At 49.9% G+C, this 22,460-nt stretch overlaps 1 protein-coding gene across 3 annotated transcripts in view; it reads right to left on the bottom strand.

Annotated features, from left to right (window-relative positions):
* LOC140395727 (luc7-like protein 3) overlaps positions 1 to 20,737 on the bottom strand; it is a 28,336-nt gene extending 7,599 nt beyond the window's left edge. For 2 of the 3 annotated variants that reach the window (XR_011936287.1, XM_072483870.1), the window contains exons 1-9: positions 20,564 to 20,737; positions 17,737 to 17,803; positions 10,945 to 10,984; positions 10,718 to 10,865; positions 9,438 to 9,512; positions 6,683 to 6,787; positions 6,434 to 6,595; positions 5,108 to 5,385; positions 2,987 to 3,153 (exon numbers count right to left, since the gene is read on the bottom strand). Coding sequence is in view for 2 of the 3 variants with exons in the window: in XM_072483870.1 (XP_072339971.1) it covers positions 2,987 to 3,153; positions 5,108 to 5,385; positions 6,434 to 6,595; positions 6,683 to 6,787; positions 9,438 to 9,512; positions 10,718 to 10,865; positions 10,945 to 10,984; positions 17,737 to 17,803; positions 20,564 to 20,662 (1,141 nt within the window). In the remaining variant the exon portion in view is untranslated. The remainder of the gene's footprint in view (positions 1 to 2,986; positions 3,154 to 5,107; positions 5,386 to 6,433; positions 6,596 to 6,682; positions 6,788 to 9,437; positions 9,513 to 10,717; positions 10,866 to 10,944; positions 10,985 to 17,736; positions 17,804 to 20,563) is intronic. The other variant, XM_072483871.1, reaches the window with a different exon arrangement.
* Between the last annotated feature and the right edge of the window lie 1,723 nt (positions 20,738 to 22,460).

Raw genomic sequence — 22,460 nt, 5'->3', positions numbered from 1 at the left:
GTATATCTACCCCCCCAGTCTCCACCCACCCCACCACCAACAGATGCCTACTTACGTGTTGTAAATAATTTTGCCAATTGTACAGAGTTGGAGTTGCTGCTGTTGAGCTGGTGCATACCCTACCAGTTACTTTATTTTATTTGTTTTTTGTGGTATGTTTGTGACGACAATGGCAGCGAAATCAGTCCAGGAGTAGCAAGCGACAACACCAACACCAGACCCATTCGCGTATTGCCCTCTGTAATTGTTCTGTATTTGTTCCCCGGTGCCCAAATGTATATGTACCCCCCCACCACAAACAGATGCCCACTTATGTGCTAAAAACAATACTGCCAATTGTACAGAGCTGCTGTTGCGCTAGCACATGGCTAGCACGGTAGCCTTGTGGATAGTACAATTGCTTCACAGCTCCAGGGTCCCAGGTTCGATTCCGGCTTGGGTCACTGTCTGTGCGGAGTCTGCACATCCTCCCTGTGTGCGCGTGGGTTTCCTCCGGGTGCTCCGGTTTCCTCCCACAGTCCAAAGATGTGCAGGTTAGGTGGATTGGCCATGATAAATTGCCCTTAGTGTTGGGTGGGGGGTTATGGGGATAGGGTGGAGGTGTTGACCTTGGGTAGGGTGCTCTTTCCAAGACTCGATGGGCCGAATGGCCTCCTTCTGCATTGTAAATTCTATGACATAAACCCTACCAGTTATTTTATTCCAACTTTTTTGTTGTTTGTTTTGCTTTTTGTGTGTTGTCCCTTCTCTTCTATGTAAACATATTGTGTACATAACGGTAAATATACTTTATTCAAAAACCCAATAAAAAGCATTTATTTAAAAAAATATATCACCAATCATTGCCTTGCAACATAACTAGGGATTTGTAATAAATATTTAGCAAGAACGAGCTTGCAGTCCAGTCGGACAAAGCATACCTGACTTTGGTAAGAGAGGAGCTATTGACATATCCCAAAGATTCTTCGATATTCAATGTGGTTTGTTCTCACTGGAACGAAGGAGGTTGAGGGGAGACCTGATAGAGGTATACAAAATTATGAGGGGCATAGACAGAGTGGATAGTCAGAGGCTTTTCCCCAGGGTAGAGGGGTCAATTACTAGTGGGCATTGGTTTAAGGTGAGAGGGGCAAGGTTTAGAGTAGATGTACGAGGCAAGTTTTTTTACGCAGAGGGAAGTGGGTGCCTGGATCTCGCTGCCGGAGGAGGTGGTGGAAGCAGGGACGATAGGGACATTTAAGGGGCATCTTGACAAATACATGAATCGGATGGGAATAGAGGGATACGGACCCAGGAAGTGTAGAAGATTGTAGTTTAGTCGGGCAGCATGGTCGGCACGGGCTTGGTGGGCCGAAGGGCCTGTTCTTGTGCTGTACATTTCTTTGTTCTTTGTTGTTCTTTGTGGTAAGGACGAGGCACCAAGATTGTCTGTCCCGGTAGAGACCAGAGTGTGAGCAGGGAAACCGGCAGATATCGGTCACACACACCCACACACACAGGATTACTCAGTGATATGTGCAGAAACACCACTGCTTCAGATTTACTTTAAACAACAGCTCCAACTCTGCAGTTGCACCAAACACCTCAACATAACAGGCTCCACGTGGAGAGAGGAGGTTCAGGCAAATCAGCAGAAAGCTGCTGCTGTCGGGAAACACAGGTGGTTGTAAATAATCTTGTGGGTATTAGAAACACGGTAGAGCGAGCTGATCCACATGCACCTGCCCATTTCTCACCTTCCTCCACCAGTCCCACCCTGGTGCCTTTCGCCTTCTAGTTACATTGGCTGCACATTCAGGGAGCAGATTCTATCCACCTCTGCATTCAGATGTGGTGCCACAAAGCCACGTGTGTAATCGATGGCACCCTGCATCATGGGAATTCCCACTATCCTAGTAAAGCCACCGAAACATTGTCAGCAAACACAGGTAGTTTTAAATAATCTGTTTGTATTTGTGGGTATTAAAATAGTGAATAGCTTTAAGTAAGTTTAAATTTGTGTTTTTGTACAATGGTTGAAAGCTTAGTTGGCTTCATATTAACAAGGTACCTGCATGTCTGTGGGTTTTGATCACTTTAAACTGTGCCTGCATTGTAATTAAAGGGTGTACAGCGTGAAAATGAAGACTCATGGGAAAACCAGAGTGCCAATGAGATCAGTTATCTCAGTGTGACAAGCATCTGGGGGGGGGGGGGGGGGAAATTTGATGAGAAACCAGCCATTATATTGGGCGGCATCTATCACTTGGTTTCACAGTGTGGTGTGTCAGACTACAGTTGGCCTGTTGGTTTACATGGACTGTGTACTTACCAAGAACATTCATAGAATCATAGAATTTACAGCGCAGAAGGAGGCCATTCAGCCCATCGAGGATGCACCGGCCCTTGGAAAGAGCACCTCACTCTAGCATACACCTCCTCCACCCCATCCCCTTAACCCAGTAACGCCAATTCACCTTTTCTTTGGACACTAAGGGCAATTTATCATGGCCAATCCACCTAACCCGCACATCTTTGGACTGTGGGAGGAAACCGGAGCACCCGGAGGAAACCCACGCAGACACGGGTAGAACGTGCAGACTCCGCACAGACAGTGACCCAGCGGGGAATTGAACCTGGGACCCTGGAGCTGTGAAGCAACTGTGCTAACCACTGTGCTACCGTACATTATAGTAAAAGATATATTTTGTCACCTGTTATCCTTGAAAATCTGTGCACATCTGTGAAGATATAGGTGGGGTGAAGGAATATTATGTTATAGTCAAATCTTTTCATGTTTAATAAATGTTTGATTCTTTTGTTGAAAGTTAATTGGCAGCCCCGTGATTGTTCATCCACGTTTCGAAACAAAACAAATAAAAGTTCCGTTCTATTGAGCCAAGGTTCCATTCTGGGCCCTGGGTGTCCAGGAGTATCTGATGGGATCTTAACACTGCATATATAACCCCTAGAAACACACAACCAAGTGAATCCGGCATCTCTTTACCTTTGTCCTTTGACCTCCTTTCTTTCTCCCTGCTCCTGCTCCTGTGTTTGTGTGACCTGACATCCCGGCTCCGTGATCTGCGGCGTTCTCGACTCCGAGACCGGTGTTTCCTTTCCGACCGGTCTCTGCTCCTCTCCGAGCGCTCTCTGCTTCGGTGATCTTCACCCCTTTTTCAAATCAAAATTGTAGTGCACACTTCAAAACGGTACAACAGTGAACGGGTCTAACAGAACCAACAAAACTTTCCTAGAATGGTGCGAGATATAATAACCTCAACATGAAACAACACCGTATTATCTATGAGGCAACCTTTATAGAGTAAAATGTCCAAGGCTTTTTCACAGGGGCAATTATTCAACATCGGCTGACACCGAACCACATAAGGAGATTAATAAACACAAGAATTAGAAAATAATAAACCGGTTCATTATTTTTAAATAAATGGTTGTGAATTATAAAGTAAATTAGGGATAGTATTTGGACGGAGACATGGTTAAAAATGGCCCCCAACTTCAGGAACCGTTGCAATATTAAAGACTGGGGTAGGAATCCAAAATTTATCACAAACCCTCTGGAAATGTGTGTATTTAAAGTGTCAAATGTCTTTGGGATCAATCTTCCTTGAAGAATTCTACAAATGCAGCTGTAACAATGAGATCAGTGATACTGACTGGCCCAACTTCTCTCCAGCACCCTCCCTCCAAACCTCCCGCTCGCCACCTCCCTCACTGACCCTCCTGCCAGCATCCTCCCGCTCGCCACCTCCCTCCAAACCTCCCGCTCGCCACCTCCCTCCAAACCTCCCGCTCGCCACCTCCCTCACTGACCCTCCTGCCAGCATCCTCCCGCTCGCCACCTCCCTCCAAACCTCCCGCTCGCCACCTCCCTCCAAACCTCCCGCTCGCCACCTCCCTCCAAATCTCCCACTCGCCACCTCCCTCACTGACCCTCCTGCCAGCATCCTCCTGCTCGCCACCTCCCTCACCAGGCCCTACTGTCATCACCCTCCCACTCGCCACCTCCCTCACTGACCCTCCTGCCAGCATCCTTCCTCCCAAACATCCCGCTCACCACCTCCCTCACTGACCCTCCCGCTCACCACCTCCCTCACTGACCCTCCCGCTCACCACCTCCCTCACTGACCCTCCCGCTCACCACCTCCCTCACTGACCCTCCCGCTCACCACCTCCCTCACTGACCCTCCCGCTCACCACCTCCCTCACTGACCCTCCCGCTCGCCACCTCCCTCACTGACCCTCCCGCTCACCACCTCCCTCACTGACCCTCCTGCCAGCACCCTCCCTTCCAAACCTCCCGCTTGCCACTGACCCTCCTGCTCACAGAGACTCCATAAAGAAAGCGCTAAACACACTGGTTGGTCGGTGGCTCCATCTTGTGAATTCAATGTCCAACAGGAGCAAGAGTAGCAGGACTGCGCCCACGGTTGAACAGCAGACATTGCCGGCTTGTTTAGGCTGACATGTCAAGTTAGGGCATCTAGAGGACACATTGCAGATTGTGAGTCACAACCATGTGGATGATCACCTTCAGGAAGAGGAAAAAACAGGCGAGAGGTTCCCATCAGTCACTCACAACTTGAATTGATTAAAGTTCCAATTGAATGCACAGCCACAAGGAGTGGATGAGACAAATATCGTAGAATCCCTACAGTGCAGAAGACCATTAGGTCCATCGAGTCTGCACCGACCCACTGAAAGAGCACCCTACCTAGACCCACTCCCCCACCCTCGTCCTGTAACTTTGCGCATTGACCATGGCCAATCCACCTAGCCTGCACATCCTTGGATTGTGGGAGGAAACCAACGCAGTGACACGGGGAGAATATATAAACTCCACACAGACATTCACGAGAACCAAACCCAGGTCCCTGGAGTTATGGGGCAGCAGTGTAACCACTATGTCACCATGTCTACCTTCGCGCTGGCCGCATGGGATTGTGGGAAAATTATACAAACACAGAGGAGATGCCATTGGAGATTAATCAATATGGGGAGGTTTGTGGGCCATTAACAGCAGCACGACAGTTGGGCTGAAGGGTCAGTTCCCGTTCTCTAGAATGTTCTGTAAACTAAGCTCTCCACGACGGCTGCTGTTTCATACCTGCTCCGTTTCTTTTCCCGTTCCTTACTGCGTGACCGTTTGCGCTCTCGGGACCTGCTTCGCCTCCTGTCAGACGTGCGGCTGGAATGGGAATGCCGGCTCCGCGAATGGCTCCTTCTCCGCCGCGCCTCTCGCTCGCGCTCCTTCTCCTCCTCTTCCCTCCGCCGTTTCTTCTCCCGTTCCTCCCTCTCTCGCTCCCGTTCCAGCTCCCGTTCTTCTCTCTCTCGTTTTAATTTGTCATCACGTTCTGGCTCTTCGGTCTTCTTCCGGACCTTCTCCTGGACAGAAATAAAACACTAAACACGCAAGGCCGCAAACCAATACTACACAAAGTTTACTTCAATTAACAACACCTCAGGCACTGCAGCAGTTTGTGTCCAAACGCAGCAAGAACTGGACTATATCCAGGCTCGGGCTGACAAGTGGCTACATTTGCACCACACAAGTGCCGGGACCATCTCCATAAGAGAGAATCAGACCATCGTCCCCTGGTCATTCAATGGCATTACCCTCACCAAATCCTCCACTGTCAACATCCTGGGGGTTACCAATAACCAGAAACTGACCTGGACTAACCATAGAAATACTGTGGAGACAAGAGCAGACCAGAGGCTGGGAATCCTGTGCTGAGTAACCCAATGCTTGACCCCCCAAAGCCTGTTCACCATGTACAAGGCACAAGTCAGAAATGTAATGGAATACTCCCCACTTGCCTGGATGAGCAGCTCCAACAACACAAGAAGCTCAACACCATCCAGAACAAAAGCAACCTGCTTGATTAGCACTCCATCCACCACATTAAGCATTCACCTCCCTCAAAGTGGCAGCATCTACAGTATGTACTGCCGCATCTTAGCAAACCCCCCCTTCACAGCACCAGCCAAACCCGACAACTCGAACACCTAGAAAGAGAACAGCAGATGCGTAAGAACTCCAGCACCTGTCAGATCTCATCCAAGCCCTAAACCATCCTGCTTTGTAACTACATCAGTCTGTCACTGATGCTTTGTAACTATATCAGTCTGTCACTGGGTCAAAATGCTGGAATCCGCTCCCTAACTGCAGCAGCTAAAAGTGGCAGGTCACCAACTTGTCCAGGGTAAGGATGGGGATGAAATGCTCAGCTTTGACAGCAATGCCTGGATCCAGTGAATTAATCCAAAAAACACCAGGTTTATTGGCCAGCGAAATAACCGGTTACTCCTCGAGCCCTGCATCCCCTGCAAGACCAGTCTACTCTTTCCTGAGTGCAATTCCCGGAGCAGAACAATTACTCCGGAGGGCTCTAACCAGAGTGCCATTGGAACAGGTCAGCTCTGCACTAACCTTCAGTTCCTCAACTGTTGCTTTGATCTTCGCATAGCCCATGTGCTGCTTCCCCATTAAGTGATCATCAACCCTGGACTGTGCATCTCCCACGATGAGGAATGCGCCGCACACTTCGCACACCTCCATCTGCTTCTCCTGGGCCGCAAAGCTCTCGATGGTCTGCAGAATCATTTGAAAGGAAACATATAGATAGATGCTTCTAACCACATGATAGCGTGAACGATGGTAAAGCAGAGCAAGACTCACCGAGCTGGCGGATCGCAGTTGCTCTCGCTCATCCTTCAGTTGCTCCACAAGTTTCATCATCCCCTGGGCCTCTTCCACCTTCCCCTCAGAACCCAGTTCCTCAATCTGAGAGAAAATAAAATAAAGTCACTTTATACCTTTCACTCCTCAAAGCTTTACAGCCAATTAAATACTTTAAAGCAGGCATGGTGAAACTCAGGGGCGCGACCCGCAAGTGGGTCGCGGGCGGGTGTCGGGAGGGTCGCGGAGCCGTCGGTCACGGTGCTCCCGATCGCCCAACAGTCGGCTGTTAATAATGCCGGCTGCAAGTGGCCTTCAAAATGGCCACGAACATGTCAAAAAAAAACCGGCCGCACTGCGCATGCGTGCCAGATCATCGGCGCAAAACTATGCGCACGCGCACCAATGATCGGGCACGCATGCGCAGTGCGGCCGCTTTTTTTTTTAAACGGCTGCAGCTTTTTGTTTTACAAATTCGGGGCGGTTTTATTCATTTTTACTTTTTTCATTTTTTTTTTTACAAGTTCGGGGGGGGGGGGGGGGGTTTATTTGATAAAAATTTTACAGGAAATTTTTTTACAGATGGAGACTCCATACTTTCTGACACCGGAAGGCTTCACCTTCATCCAACAGGTTCCATTGGAGGAGTGGGTACAGGAGCCAAAGGGACCCAAAACCATTTCCTCCATTTTTGTCAGTAGAAAACAAGGCAGGCGCGGGTCGCACGGCGCGGGTCGCACGGGTCGGCCGGCGCGGGTCGCACAGGTCGGCCACTTGGTAAAAGTGGGTCCCCGGGAAAAAAGTTTGAAGAACACTGCTTTAAAGTGCAGTCAGTCGTAATGTGGGAAACACAGCAGCTAATTTGTGCACAGCAAGCTCCCACAAGCAGCATTGTGATAATGACAGATCATCTATCCTTGTGACGTTGATTGAGGCATAAGTTTTAGTCGGGTGACCGGGGAGAAATCACCTGCTCTTCCTCAAAATAGTGGCCAAAGAATCCTTTCCATCTATCTGACGGGGCAGAGTGGACCATAGCTTAACACCGGGTCTAAAGGCAGCACGGCCGATAGCGCAGTGCACCACACCGGAGGGCCGGCCAGCCTCAATGTGTGTATTCCAGTGTCTGGAGTGGCTCCTGTTACCCACGGAGTCACAGTTAGAGCAGTGAGGCTGCTGTCTATCTGCAAAGACCCACCATGTGAACGGAATGGTTCAGGAAACAACATGCCTCCCACACAGACGCACACCACTCCCACACACAATCACTCTGATTCAATAACACACCCAAGCTAATGGCAGCACGGTAGCATTGTGGTTAGCACTGTTGCTTCACAGCTCCAGGGTCCCAGGTTTGATTCCGGCTTGGGTCTCTGTCTGTGCGGAGTCTGCACATCCTCCCCGTGTCTGCGTGGGTTTCCTCCGGGTGCTCCAGTTTCCTCCCACAGTCCAAAGACGTGCAGATTAGGTGGATTGGCCATGATAAATTGCCCTTAGTGTCCAAAATTGCCCTTAGTGTTGGGTGGGGTTACTGGATTATGGGGATAGGGTGAAGGTGCTGACCTTGGGTAGGGTGCTCTTTCCAAGAGCCGGTGCAGACTCGATGGGCCGAATGGCCTCCTTCTGCACTGTAAATTCTATTACTTCTAAAACCTCCTCAGTCCAGCCTCACGTATCAACCACATTACATTTCCACTTATTCTTAATCTTTATGATCTCAATGGCTTTGTCACTCAAGGCACCTTGCAATGTATCAGTGATGGGAAACTCAGCACCAATCCCTGCCTTTACTCAGTGTAGTGTGGCGCTGGTGAGTGACAGATATCAGAGCCAGTACTCCTGGGGCTGCCAACAGGAAGCGGGAAGACGGGTCAGGAAGAAAGTTCTGGAAATCTAAAAAGCACCCTGTACAAAACATTGGTTAGGCCACAGCTGGAGTATTGTGTGCAGTTCCAGAATCCACATTACAGGAGGGATGTGATCGACTGGGAAGGGTGCAGAGGAGATTTACCAGGGCTGGAGAGTGTTAGTTATGGAGAGAGATTGGATAGACTGGGGTTGTTTTCCTTGGACAATAATAATCTTTATTACGGTCACAAGTAGGATTACATTAACACTGCAATGAGGTTACTGTGAAACGCCCCTAGTCACCACATTCCGTCGCCTGTTCGGGTACACAGAGGGAGAATTCAGAATGTCCAATTCACCAACAGCACGTCTTTCAGGACTTGTGGGAGGAAACCGGAGCACCCGGAGGAAACCCACGCAGACACGGGGAGAACGTGCAGACTCCGCACAGACAGTGACTCAAACCGGGAATCGAACCTGGCACCCTGGAGCTGTGAAGCAACAGTGCTAACCACTGTGCTAGCAGAGGAGATGGAGGGGGAACATGGTTGAGATGTATAAAATTATGAGGCATACAGTATACAGGAAGAAAGTTTTCCCCTTGGTGGAACCAGGGGGCACTGATTTAAGGTAAGGGGCAGGAGGTTTAGAGGGGATGTGAGGAAGGGTTTTTTTTTTACCCAGAGGGTGGTGGGAGTTTGGAACTCGCAGCCTGAAAGGGTGGTGGACATAACATTTGGAAGTATTTAGATGTGCACTTGCGATCCCAGGGCATAAAAGGCAGTGGGCCAAGTGCTGGGAAATGGGATTGGAATAGTTAGGTGGTTGTTTTTGACAGGCAGACGCAATGGGCCTTTCTGTGACACCCTCTTTCCAAAGTTAGAGCAGACATGTCCTCAGCTTTTACCTGTTCCAGGAGTTCTTCAATTTTCTCTGTTAGAACCTGGCCTTTCTCTTCATTCTTACTCACAGGTCCTCCAGTCTGTAAGGAAAACTAGCAGATTAGCAACTAATCAGCCGAACTCCACATTACACACACTCCCAACAAACCACATTTCCCCCCGGCCCCCATAATGCACCCTCCCCCAGACCCCCATTACACACCTGCCCCTCCTAAATGCCCCATTCACACCCACCCCACCCCCCCATTACTCACCCGCCCCGCTCCCAAGCCCCCATTACACACCTGCCCCTTCCCCAGGCCCCCATTACGCACCCACCCCACCCCCATTACACACCCACCCCTCCCCCAGACCCCCATTACACACCTGCCCCTCCTAAATGCCCCATTCACACCCACCCCACCCCCCATTACTCACCCGCCCCGCTCCCAAGCCCCCATTACACACCTGCCCCTTCCCCAGGCCCCCATTACGCACCCACCCCGCCCCCATTACACACCCACCCCTCCCCCAGACCCCCATTACACACCTGTCCCTTCCCCAGGCCCCCATTACGCACCCACCCCGCCCCCATTACACACCCACCCCTCCCCCAGACCCCCATTACACACCTGTCCCTTCCCCAGGCCCCCATTACGCACCCATCCCTCCCCCAGACCCCCATTACACACCTGTCCCTTCCCCAGGCCCCCATTACGCACCCACCCCGCCCCCATTACACACCCACCCCTCCCCCAGACCATTACACACCTGCCCCTCCAAAATGCCCCATTCACACCCACCCCACTACGCACCCGCCCCACCCCCAAGCCCCCATTGCTCACCCACCCCGCCCCCATTACAACCTGCCCCTTCTCCAGGCCCCCATTACGCACCCACCCCGCCCCCATTACACACCCACCCCTCCCCCAGACCCCCATTACACACCTGCCCCTTCCCCAGGCCCCCATTACACACCTGCCCCTTCCCCAGGCCTTATTACACACCCACCCCTCCCCTAGGCCCCCATTACACACCTGCCTCTCCCCTAGGCCTCCATTACACCAGACCCCATGCACTTCCCCTACCTACGCAAACCACCCAGCCCCCACCCATTACACATCCACCCCTTCCCACAGCCCTCACTGCAGACACAGCCCCCTCTTTGTGTGTTTTCGACAAACCACCCACATTAGACACGCTCCCAGCAATTTTGTCCATAGCTGTATAATTGGACAGAGTTTTACTGGTGGGATTTGGGAACATTTATCCGCTGTTCTCAGTGACTCAATGCCCCACCACTCACCGTCGTTCCAGTTGTGGTGTTTTGGGACAGTGCCAACCGAGCGTGACCTCGGCGAATCCGCCGCTCCACATCTGCCATCAGATTTTGCAGGTAACGCAGGAAATCCTTCTCGTATCCCACTTTCATAAAACGAGAGCTCTTCTCGTAACTGTGGGAGAAACGGAAATGGTAACTAGCTGCTGCACAAATTGGGAGAGGTCACAGGAACCCAAAAAACAGAAACTTACTATTTGCGCAGGTTGTCATCGTGAATCTTTTCACAGGGACCTAAAACAGAAAAAGCAAAAATCATCTTAAATGGTGCATCTGCCGTGAATGATCAGCTCCCATTTTACCGCAAGCCCACAATAAATCACTCAGCTCAATAAAATGCCCATCAAGTCCATAGTGCAGATCCAGGGTGGCACAGTGGTTAGCACTGCTGCCTCACAGCGGCAGGTGACTGTCTGCGTGGGGTTTGCACGTTCACTCCGTGTCTGCGTGGGTTTCCTCCGGGAGCTCCGGTTTCCTCCTAAGTTAGGTGGATTGGCCGTGATAAATTGTCCCTTAGTGTCCAAAAAGGCCAGATGGGGTTACAGGGTTATGGCTGAGGTGTGGGCTAAAGTACTGCGCTTTTTCCAAGGGCCGGTGCACTCGATGGGCCGAATGTCCTCCTTCTGCACCAGAGGGATTCTATGGTAGACACTCCCACACAGAGGTTGCATTTCAGAACTTTCATTCCTTCAAAGTACAGGTTGCGCTAGAGGAAGTCACAAAAGATGGATAGCGATTTGGTTTTACGAACAAAGACATGGGAGTTTCAGTGCAAGGAAACAATGACAAATTTATACAAAACTAAAGAGATTGTGTGTAGTCAGAGACAACGGCATGGATAGAAAATATATTTCTTAGTAAAACCACGCAGACACGGGGAGAACGTGCAGATTCTGCACAGAGTGACCCAAGCTGGGAATCGAACCCAGGTCTCTGGCGCTGTGAAGCAACTGTGCTAACCACTGGGTTACCGTGCCGCCCGTATGCAGATACGCCCTGAGTATGCAAATACTGCAGGTGATAAGGAAGGCAAATGGAATATTGGCCTTTCAAGTTAAAGGGATAGAGTATAAAATTAGGGAGTGTTGCTGCAACTGTACACGGCATTGGTGAGACTGCACCTGGTGTACGGTGTCCAGTTTAGTCTCCTTGTTTGAGGAGGGATGTAGTGGCATTGGAGGCAGTTCAAGGGAGTTTCACCAGATTGATTCCAGATTTGAAGGGTTTGTCCTGTGAAGAGTTTGAGCAATTTAGGCCGATACTCTCAGATTTTAAAAGAATGAGGGGAGATCTAACTGAGGTATATCTGATAAGGGGATTGCAGGGTAGATGCAGAGCAGATGTTTCCTCTTGTGGGACAATCTAAAAGGGAAGGCTGTTGCTTTAGGATATGATGAGATGATCTAAAGCAGATGGAGTAAGAATTCTTACAACACCAGGTTAAAGTCCAACAGGTTTGTTTCAAACACTAGCTTTCGGAGCACTGCACCTTCATTCGCCTGAGGAAGGGGCAGTGCTCCGAAAGCTAGTGACATCGAAACAAACCTGTTGGACTTTAACCTGGTGTTGGAAGACTTCGTACTGTGCTCACCCCAGTCCAACGCCGGCATCTCCACACTAAAACAGATGAGGAGGATTGTCAATCTGCGGAATTCAGTGGATGCCGAGAAATTGTGTAAATTTGAGATCATCAGCAGATTTTAAATTAGTGTATTGAAGGGTTATGGAGAACAGGCAGGAAAGTGGAGTTGAGGCCGGGAGGAGGCCAGCCAGGATTGAATGGCAGAGTGGGGTCGAGGGGCGGCTCCTGCTCCTAGTTCTAATGTTCTTCCTCGTTGACCAATTTCTTGGTCTCCTGTCCCATTATCTTTATGCAGCACGGGGTCAGATTTTATTTGCCCGTGAAACACCTTTGAATTATTTTATTGAAGACAGTTGTGGACAGTGCGGAAGGATGTTACAAGTTACAGAGGGACATAGATAAGCTGCAGCGCTGGGCTGAGAGGTGGCAAATGGAGTTTAATGCAGAAAAGTGTGAGGTGATTCATTTTGGAAGGAATAACAGGAAGACAGAGTACTGGGCTAATGGTAAGATTCTTGGCAGTGTGGTTGAGCAGAGAGATCTCGGTGTCCATGTACATAGATCCCTGACAGTTGCCACCCAGGTTGAGAGGGTTGCTAAGAAGGCGTACGGTGTGTTAGCTTTTATTGGTAGAGGGATTGAGTTTCGGAGCCATGAGGTCATGTTGCAGCTGTACAAAACTCTGGTGCGGCCGCATTTGGAGTATTGCGTGCAATTCTGGTCGCCGCATTATAGGAAGGATGTGGAAGCATTGGAAAGGGTGCAGAGGAGATTTACCAGAATGTTGCCTGGTATGGAGGGAAGATCTTATGAGGAACGGCTGAGGGATTTGAGGCTGTTTTCGTTAGAGAGAAGATTAAGAGGTGACTTAATTGAGGCATACAAGATGATCAGAGGATTGGATAGGGTGGACAGTGAGAGCCTTTTTCCTCGGATGGTGATGTCTAGCGCGAGGGGACATAGCTTTAAATTGAGGGGAGATAGATATAGGACAGATGTCAGAGGTAGGTTCTTTACTCAGCGAGTAGTAAGGCGTGGAATGCACTGCCTGCAACAGTAGTGGACTCGCCAACACTAAGCGCATTCAAATAGTCATTGGATAGACATATGGACGATAAGGGAATAGTGTAGATGGGCTTTAGAGTGGTTTCACAGGTCGGTGCAACATCGAGGGCCGAAGGGCCTGTACTGCGCTGTAATGTTCTATGTGATAAATACAAGCTGTTTTAAAATTCTGGCCGATTAGAGTCAGTGATGAAGAACCAAATGAAGAGAAAGACTGGGAACAATTTAGGTCGAGTTTATGCACTTTGACCTAGGGTGCATGTGAGGCATCGGAGCTTTTAATGAGTGCAGAGACAATTGAAGCAGGGGAATTGCAAAATGATGCAATGGGATTCGTTCTGAACCAGCTCAGCAAAACCTGGCACAGGTTCAATGGTCCTTTTCTGTGCCATGATGCTCTATGGCCCTCAGGTGATTGGAGTCTACCTTCTGCATGCATGCTCTTGCTTCCCAACATTTTTGAATGAAACAAGAAAGCACAATACTGCGATTATGTTCTGTAACAGTACATTATCTACATAGATAAAACAGCAACCTCACTGATGCAAAGAATGAAACCACTGGAGCTCTGCTCCACCATACAGTCTATTTATTCCCCCACACAACGCCATGACTTGTAATACTGAGACCAAAATAAATGAGCCACATTCTCCACACGCGGGAAGTTTTTGTTTGGACTCTTTCCACACCTCAGGGTGCCCTGCCGTCACATCTATGACTTTAGTTTTTGGTTGTGGGTTGCCATTAATGTACTGAGTGCAACAAATAACAGAACTAAATTAAGGTTGTGACGCTTCTCGCAGATTAGGCATTCAGCCAAGCTCTCTAGTGACTCGGTCAATATTTATCCTTCAATCAAGAGATTATCTGATCATTTCAAGCCGATTTCGGCTTGGGTCACTGTCTGTGCGGAGTCTGCACATCCTTCCCGTGTGTTCGTGGGTTTCCTCCGGGTGCTCCGGTTTCCTCCCACAGTCCAAAGATGTGCAGGTTAGGTGGATTGGCCATGATAAATTGCCCCTATGTCCAAAATTGCCCTCAGTGTTGGGTGGGGTTACTGGGTTATGGGGATAGGGTGGAGGTGTCGGCTTGGGTAGGGCGCTCTTTCCAAGAGCCGGTGCAGACTCGATGGGCCGAATGGCCTCCTTCTGCACTGTAAATTCTATGATTTTCACATTGTTATTTGTGGGAGCTTGCTGTGCACAAACTGCTGACGGCCACCTTTCCTACATTACAAATCTGACTACATTTCCAAAGTACTTCATTGACTCCTTATGTTCTATAACCAGGTGTAATTAAGAGACAACTGCAGTCTGAAATAACAGAGGTCTCAGTGATTTAACTAGAGAGGCAAAGGTCCCTCGACATAATACTAACTCCCACTCCAAACATAGAACAAGAGAGGATGGCCACGAAAGAGAGATCAGACAGGTGGATGATGCGGTTGAATTTGAAAGGACAGCTGCAAAGATGAAAGTCACAGTAAGAATCAGAGGTCCTTATCACCACATCTCGGTTCTGCTGCAATCCAAAACAAATTAAAATAGTTATGGCCAAGAAAGACAGTCCATTTGGCACATCTCCCGATCATCTTTTGAAGGTCCTCATTCTCCCAGAGAGACTATTTTTTACAGACAGATAAATTTGAATAATTAGCCCTGCCTCAGTGGGTAGCAGTCACTCCGGAGACAATCTCCCTTCTGATGCTCGAGCGTATTATACAGGGCAACACACACAGTGCGGCACTGAAAGGGTACTTCCAGGAGAAACGATAAACTTTTCAAGTGGATGTCAACGGTCCCATGGCCACTATTCAAAGACAATCACGGACATCCTCCAGAAGGTTCAGGAACAATATTTATCCTACACGCAGCTTCACTAAAATAGAATCCTGGTCATTTATCACACGGCTGACTGTGGAGTCTTGCTGTGCACAAATAGACGAAAATATAACATTGAGCCACATAGGAAAATAACAAATCAGATGAACAAAAGCTTGGTCAAAGAGATAGATACATAGAAGATAGGAGCAGGAGGAGGCCTTTTGGCCCTTCGAGCCTGCTCCGCCATTCATCACCATCATGGCTGATCATCCAACTCAATACCAAATCCTGCTTTCTCCCCATAGCCTTTGATCCCATTCTCCCCAAGTGCTACATCCAGCCGCCTCTTGAATATATAGGTCTGAAGGAACATCATGAATACGTGGAGAGGTGTAGGAGAGGAAATTCCAGAGCTTGGGCCCGGAGCAACCGAAGCACCGCTGGTGGAACAATTAATATCGGGGGTGCACAAAGTGCCAGAATTAGAGAAGAGCAGATGTCTCAGAGAGTTGTAGGGCTAGCGGAGATTAGAGATAGGGAGGGGAAAGGGATTTGGAAATAAGGAGAGAATCAAAACGTAGCCAAAGTAGGGCAACATGCACAGGGTGATAGTGTGACGCAAATCTTCCATTGATCCACCAGCAGCTGGTGTGTAGAGAATGGTACTGGCTGGTGCACTGAGCGATTCATATTGCAACACAGCACAAGTCTCAGGCCTGCACAGACATATCCTATTCATTTTCACCAGAACACCTGACATCTATGTCTGAAGGAAGCAGCCACTGTAAACTTGTCACTTCACGTTCACAATGACATGGCATTGGAAATTTACATTATAAATGGGCAAAGGGTAGCACGGTGGCTAGCACTGCTGCCTCACGGCGCCGAGGTCCCAGGTTCGATCCCAGCCCTGGGTCACTGTCCGTGTGGGTTTGCACATTCTCCCCGTGTTTGCGTGGGTCTCACCCCCACAACCCAAAGATGTACAGGCGAGGTGGATTGGCCACGCTAAATTGCCCCTCAATTTGGAAAAAATGAATTGGGTACTTTAAATTTATTTTTTAAAATGTGCAGATCAAGTAGCGAAGGAAATTAAACTAAGGACAGAACTGGGGCTATAAAGAAGGGACTGAATTTGCAGCTCCGGGTCTCAGTATCTCCTTGGCTTCTCCTCCGTTCTCACTCAGTCAGAATTCCCCATATGCTTGACTTTTTAAATCCTTACACAAACTCCCGAATACAATTACCAGATTAAATCACACAAACATTGCTGTCGATTTCTAACCCGTGTAGCATGACAGAATTGACACTAATGTTTTTTAATGTTCATGTTTTCGGGATGTGGGCCTCGCTAGTTCAATCCAACAGCATCCTCCACCTGTCAGATCTCTGAATTAGTGGCCATCAAGGTGGTGGTGAGCTGCCTTCTTGAACCACTGCAGTCCCTGAAATGTAGGTACATGCACGGTGCTGTTAGGGAAGGAGTTTCAGGATTTTGACCCAGCAACAGTGAAAGAACAGTGTTACATTTCCAAGTCAGGGTGGTGAGTGACTTGGAGGGGAACCTCCAGGTGGTGGGGTTCCCAGATATCTGCTGCTCTTGTCCTTCTAGACCGTAGTGGTCGTGCGTTTGGAAGGTGCCGCCTAAGGAATCTTGGTCCTACAGTGCATCTTGTAGATGGTACACATGGCTGTTACTGTTCATCGGTAGTGGATGGGGTGCCAATCAAGCGGGGCTGCTTTGTCCTGGATGGTGTTGAGCTTCTTGAGTGTTGTTGGAGCTGCACCCATCCAGGCAAGTGGGGAGTTTTCCATCACACTCCAGACTTGTGCCTTGTGGATAGGCTTTGGGGGAGTCAGGAGGCGAGTTACTCACCGCAGAATTCCCAGCCTCTGACCTGCTCTCCTGCCACTCTTTTGCATTGAAATCACAATATTAAGCAACAGGTTTTGAATATCTACTCCTCAATTATCTCCACTTTTAACATCAATCCATAAGCCTTCAGCACCAACTGCATTAATACATTAATTGCTGCCCAGTCACAGCAGGAGCAGCTGGTGAATCTGCGAGAACATTGTTCTCAACAACTGAAATATTTTTCTAAACCTTCTCCTGAAGGTGGCTGACTGGGCTCAACTCTTCACTCAATGATTCCCATCTCTCTCTGCGATATAGGTCCATAGGCACTGGCAAGTCCTCACCCTGTCCCACTAAATGCCCGCCCACCACAGGTTACAGCAGATTACTACCCTGTAGGGGGCCACCACCGAAAAGCCTGACCGCAGCGAGCCACACACCCCAATCAGGAATCACAGGATAACTAACAGGGACATAGGGAAGTGCTGCCCCCTGCCTTAACTACAGGGGCAGGTCCCCATTGCAATACTGTCACTAAGTCTGCACCAAGTTCCTGCCTAGTTTTAAATGACAGACCAGTCACACATGTTCATTCCCCCAGTGTAACTATAAGACATTGATAATTGTAAAATAGTAACTAAAAACGAAGCATTCTTACCCAAATCAGAGCGTGTATTAGTGAATAACTCGGCCGGACAGAATCCACACAGGAAATATTTACACACCTGGAAAGACAAGACACATTTCAGTAACAGATTCTCTTTTACAACATTCATCAGCTAGGCCACATCCCTAAATAACTCCCAAATAAATCAGTCCCATCAAGTTATTCTCCACTCCAGCATCCAGAACTGTTCAGAAATTGAACAGCCTGGGGATGAAGTGTCCAAGAATAGAAAAAACTTCCAAAACTGTCTTCAAACCAACAAACTCCCTGTCTGTGGGATCAAGGTCTGTGCTCCAGACTAACTCACTTCAATCAGCTCCTGGTGCAAATGACATTAAAATATTCCAAGAAACACAAGCCTGCAGCAGGAAAATGCTTGACCAGAGGAGTCACTGGTCAAAAAAGCATTCACACTGCTACTTGGCACAGTACTGGAGATTATTTGCCGCACCACAAAGGTGAAATAAAAATTGCTTATTGTCACAAGTAGGCTTCAAATGAAGTTACTGTGAAATGCCCGTAGTCGCCACTGTTCGGGGAGGCTGGTACGGGAATTGAACCGTGCTGCTGGCCTGCTTTCAAAGCCAGCGATTTAGCCCTGTGCTAAAACAGCCCCTGACAAAGGTCAGTGCTTTCAGGATGAAAAGAATTAGAAAGTGAGGGTGCCTCTGTTATTCACCTCCCCAAAGAGCTTGTGACATATCTGAAAACTGCCATCAAGACAAAGGGAGCAGGCAGATAAAGTCCCAATATATGGATAAATTATTTCTAAAATCCTCCTAAACTAGCTGCAAGTTCCCCGCTAACGTACACCACCTGACTTGGAATTATACCGCTGTTCCTGGATCATCACTGGGTCAGAATTATAGGACACCCTCCCAGATAGCACCAAGGGAACACCTTCACCACACAGACTGCAGCAGATCCAGGCGATGACTCACCACTCGCCTCAAGGAAAAAATAGGGACTGGCAATAAATACCAGCGACGCCCACATTCCGGGAATCAATTAATTTAAACCATACAATCAACCATCCTTTCAAATCGTTCATAGCCTCAGTTAACAAGAGACATGTTATAACAACAGGATATTCAGTTTGACAAAACAATGCCAACATCCTACACCCACTCAGTTGTTGACAGTAGCCACATTGAGATGAAGGTCGGCAGGATAGATGAAAGCGGGAGAATGTGCAGGTACATTGACAGGCTCCAAGCTAACGCACTTTATTGTTCAACTTTCAGCATTACCCGGCTGAAGGTACAAATGCAGAACCCAAGTGCACTCTGTTATAATGCGGACAGAAAGAGTGAAACATGTAACATCCATAATGTTAGAGGTTTTCAAAGTTTGCTGTTGCCGTTGTGTGATTGGGATTTATTTACCGGAATAATTCAAAATATTGAAAAGTTTACAGTGACTTTTGTTAATAAACTCGAGGTCGTTCAGGTCCTATCATACATGCTCCTGCTCCAGCGACCCGAAGGAGATGAGGCAGGCCGGTGGTACATTGCTATGCCGGATGGCTTGATCTCAACACAGACCAACATCAAAAGATATTCCACAAACAGTGCTCCCCATGACACTGTTCCCCTTATGTGATGAAGCACAGTGGTTATCACTGCTGCCTCACAGCCCCAGAGTTCAATTCCGGCCTTGGGTGTGTGTGTGCAGTTTGTACTTTCTCCCTGTGTCAACATGGGTTTCCTCCCACAGTCAGTCCAAAGATGTGTCGATTAGGTGGATTGGCCACGATTAAATTGCCCGTTGTGTGCAGGTTAGGTGGGGTTTTCAGGTTGCAGGGATAGTGCGGAGAAATAGGTAGGGTGCTCTTTCAGAGGGTCGGTGCAGGCTAGTTGGACCTAATGGCATTCTTCGGTGCAGATTCTACGCAACACTGGAAGGACTGCTTAATGAAGTGAATAGTAAAGCTGCAGCCCCCAATTTCATTTTACAGATTTATACTAAATTCACTGGGATTTCTCAGTGCAATCAAAAAATCATTCAAATTCCCCACAGAAATTCTCATTCGGAACTAAAACTGGAAGCCAGAGAGATTAATTTTACGAGTGATCGCATTCTCTACCAGGAAGTTTATTTTGCTCAAATTCCCAATGGACCTTCCTAAGTACTGCAAGACTGTCTGAGTTCCGTGGCTGGAAACAAATCAATGATTAACCGCTCACAAATTAACTGGCGATCACGGATTGCTCTGGTGGGGAAACACAGTCACCTCCAGAGGGTGGACACGATGTGAGGCCGGTGTGGCAGAGTCCGAGCCAGGAGGTAAACCACCTCTGGCAACAGGTAACTGATGTGTCTGATTGTGGGGGAGACCTCGGCAAGCCGCTGGAGTCACAGGAAGAGAGGTTCGGTGAATTGGACATTCTGAATTCTCCCTCTGTGTACCCGAACAGGCGCCGGAATGTGGCGACGAGGGGATTTTCACAGTAACTTCATTGCAGTGTTAATGTAAGCCTACTTGTGACAACAATAATTATGTTTTTTTTTTTAAAAAGAGCTTTGGTCAGACTTGTGATTGTTAAAGAGGACGGGGGGGGGGGGGGGCTCTGCACAGGGGCTGCAGCCGACAGGAGAGCCTGACAGGAACATTGTGTTGGGGGCAGGACGGGAGACACAGCCGCCAGACTCCCCCAGGCCTCGGCCCGCCTTCCCCAGGCCTCGGCCCGCCTTCCCCAGGCCTCTCCTGCTGCCGCGGGCCGGGGCTCTGCTGGGCCTCAGGACACCCAGGCCGCAGCGGGATGTGAGTGAGCGGCCCGGCTCCTGCCCCACCCCGACTCCGGGCCCCGGGACTCACGCTCTCATCGTCCCAGCGGACATTCTGCCGCTTCTCGTCCGGGGCCAGGTTGCGGTCCCGGCCCATCAACTCATCCAGGAGCTGCGCGTTCGACAGCATCTCGGCCCGGGCCCGCGCTCCACAAAATGGCGCCGGCGGCCAGGCTGCGCCCAGAGTGCAGCGCGCGGATCACCCAGAGTGCAGCACGCCGATCACCCAGAGCGCAGCGCGCCGACCACCCACAACGCACCGCGCTGGTCACCCAGGGTGCAGCGCGCGGTGTTCCCACAATGCAAAGCGCCAGGAACTTGCAGCTGGATGACTTGAATTTACCCCCTGTAATTTATGCCTCACTCACCCCCAGGCTCAGTAATTTACCCCTCAATTATTTACCCCCAGGCTCAGTAATTTACCCCCTCAATACTTTACCCCCTCAGTAATTACATCTTCAGTGAATTCCAGTAGATTTTGTCAAGTACAATTTTCCTTTCATAAATCCATGCTAACTTTGTGTGATTTCCCACTACTTTCCCAATGCTGGGCTATGAAATACTTGATAATGGATTTTAGCAACTTCACTGCTACTGACATTAGGCTCACTGGTCTACATTTCCCTGTTTTCTCTCAACCTCCCTTTTTGAAAAGCGGTCTTACATTCACAACCCTCCAACCTGTGGGCAGCACGGTAGCACAGTGGTTAGCACTGTTGCTGCACAGTTCCAGTGTCCCAGATTCAATTCCCAATCTGGGTCACTGTCTGTGTGGAGTCTGCACGTTCTCCCCGTGTGCGCGTGGGTTTCCTCCGGGTGCTCCGGTTTCCTCCCACAGTCCAAAGATGTGCAGGTTAGGTGGATTGGCCACGCTAAATTGCCCTTAGTGTCCAAAATTGCCCTTCAGTGTCAATAAAGGTTGGTGGGGTGACGGGGACAAGGGGATAGGGTAGAGGTGTGGGGCTTAAGTGCGTGTTCTTTCCAGTGCAGACTCGATGGGCCGAATGGCCTCCTTCTGCTTCTAGGATTCATTCCAAAGTCCAACGAGTTTTGGAAGATGACCGCCAATGGACCTACTATTTGCAGGGTCGCTTCCTGAAGAGCTCTGGGGTGAAGATTATCAGGCCCTGGACATTGATCTGTCATCAATCCCATTAATTTTGCAAAAAACATTTTTCTGCTAATATTTCTTTCGGTGAGCTCCTCGCTGTTTGCCAGATGTTGCGGTGCATTAACCGGCTGCCTCTGTGGAGACGGAAGCAGTGAGTTTAGTGCCTCAGACATGTCCCGGTTAGGAATTCCCCGTCTCTGGCTGTGAGGGGCCGACATTAGTTTCTCTTCACAGACCGAGAGAAAGTTATGATGTTCCCGCCAGTTTTATCCAATGCCTGGCTGCGGTGGCTGGCAGCAGCTCCCCATTCAGCACAGGCCGGACAGACATTGTTTAAAGCGGGAACGCTCAAGGCGGAGGCGGAGCGCACAGGGGGCGGGGTCAGCTCCCGGGGGCGGGGTCAGGCTCAGGGGGCGTGATCAGCCCCAGGGGGCGGGGTCAGCGCGAGAGGGCGGAGTCAGCGCCAGGGGGCGGGGTCAGCGCCGGGGGGCGGGCCTGGCGCTCGGGGGCGGGGTCAGCGCCAGGGGGCGGGGCTGGAGCTCGGGGTGGGGTCAGCGCCAGGGGGCGGGTCTGGCGCTCGGGGGTGGGGTAGGTGCCAGGGGGCGGGGTCAGCCTCAGGGGGCGGGGTCAGCGCCAGGGGGCGGGTCTGGCGCTCGGGGGTGGGGTCAGTGCCAGGGGGCGGGATCAGCCTCAGGGGGCGGGTCTGGCGCTCGGGGGTGGGGTCAGCGCCAGGGGGCGGGGCTGGAGCTCGGGATGGGGTCAGCGCCAGGCGGCGGGTCTGGCGCTCGGGGGTGGGGTCAGTGCCAGGGGGCGGGAT

The sequence above is a fragment of the Scyliorhinus torazame genome, chromosome 18 (assembly GCF_047496885.1).
Source record: "Scyliorhinus torazame isolate Kashiwa2021f chromosome 18, sScyTor2.1, whole genome shotgun sequence".
NCBI lineage: Eukaryota > Metazoa > Chordata > Chondrichthyes > Carcharhiniformes > Scyliorhinidae > Scyliorhinus > Scyliorhinus torazame.
Note: the sequence above shows the minus strand (reverse complement) of the source record. Positions and strands in the feature narration are given on the sequence as shown.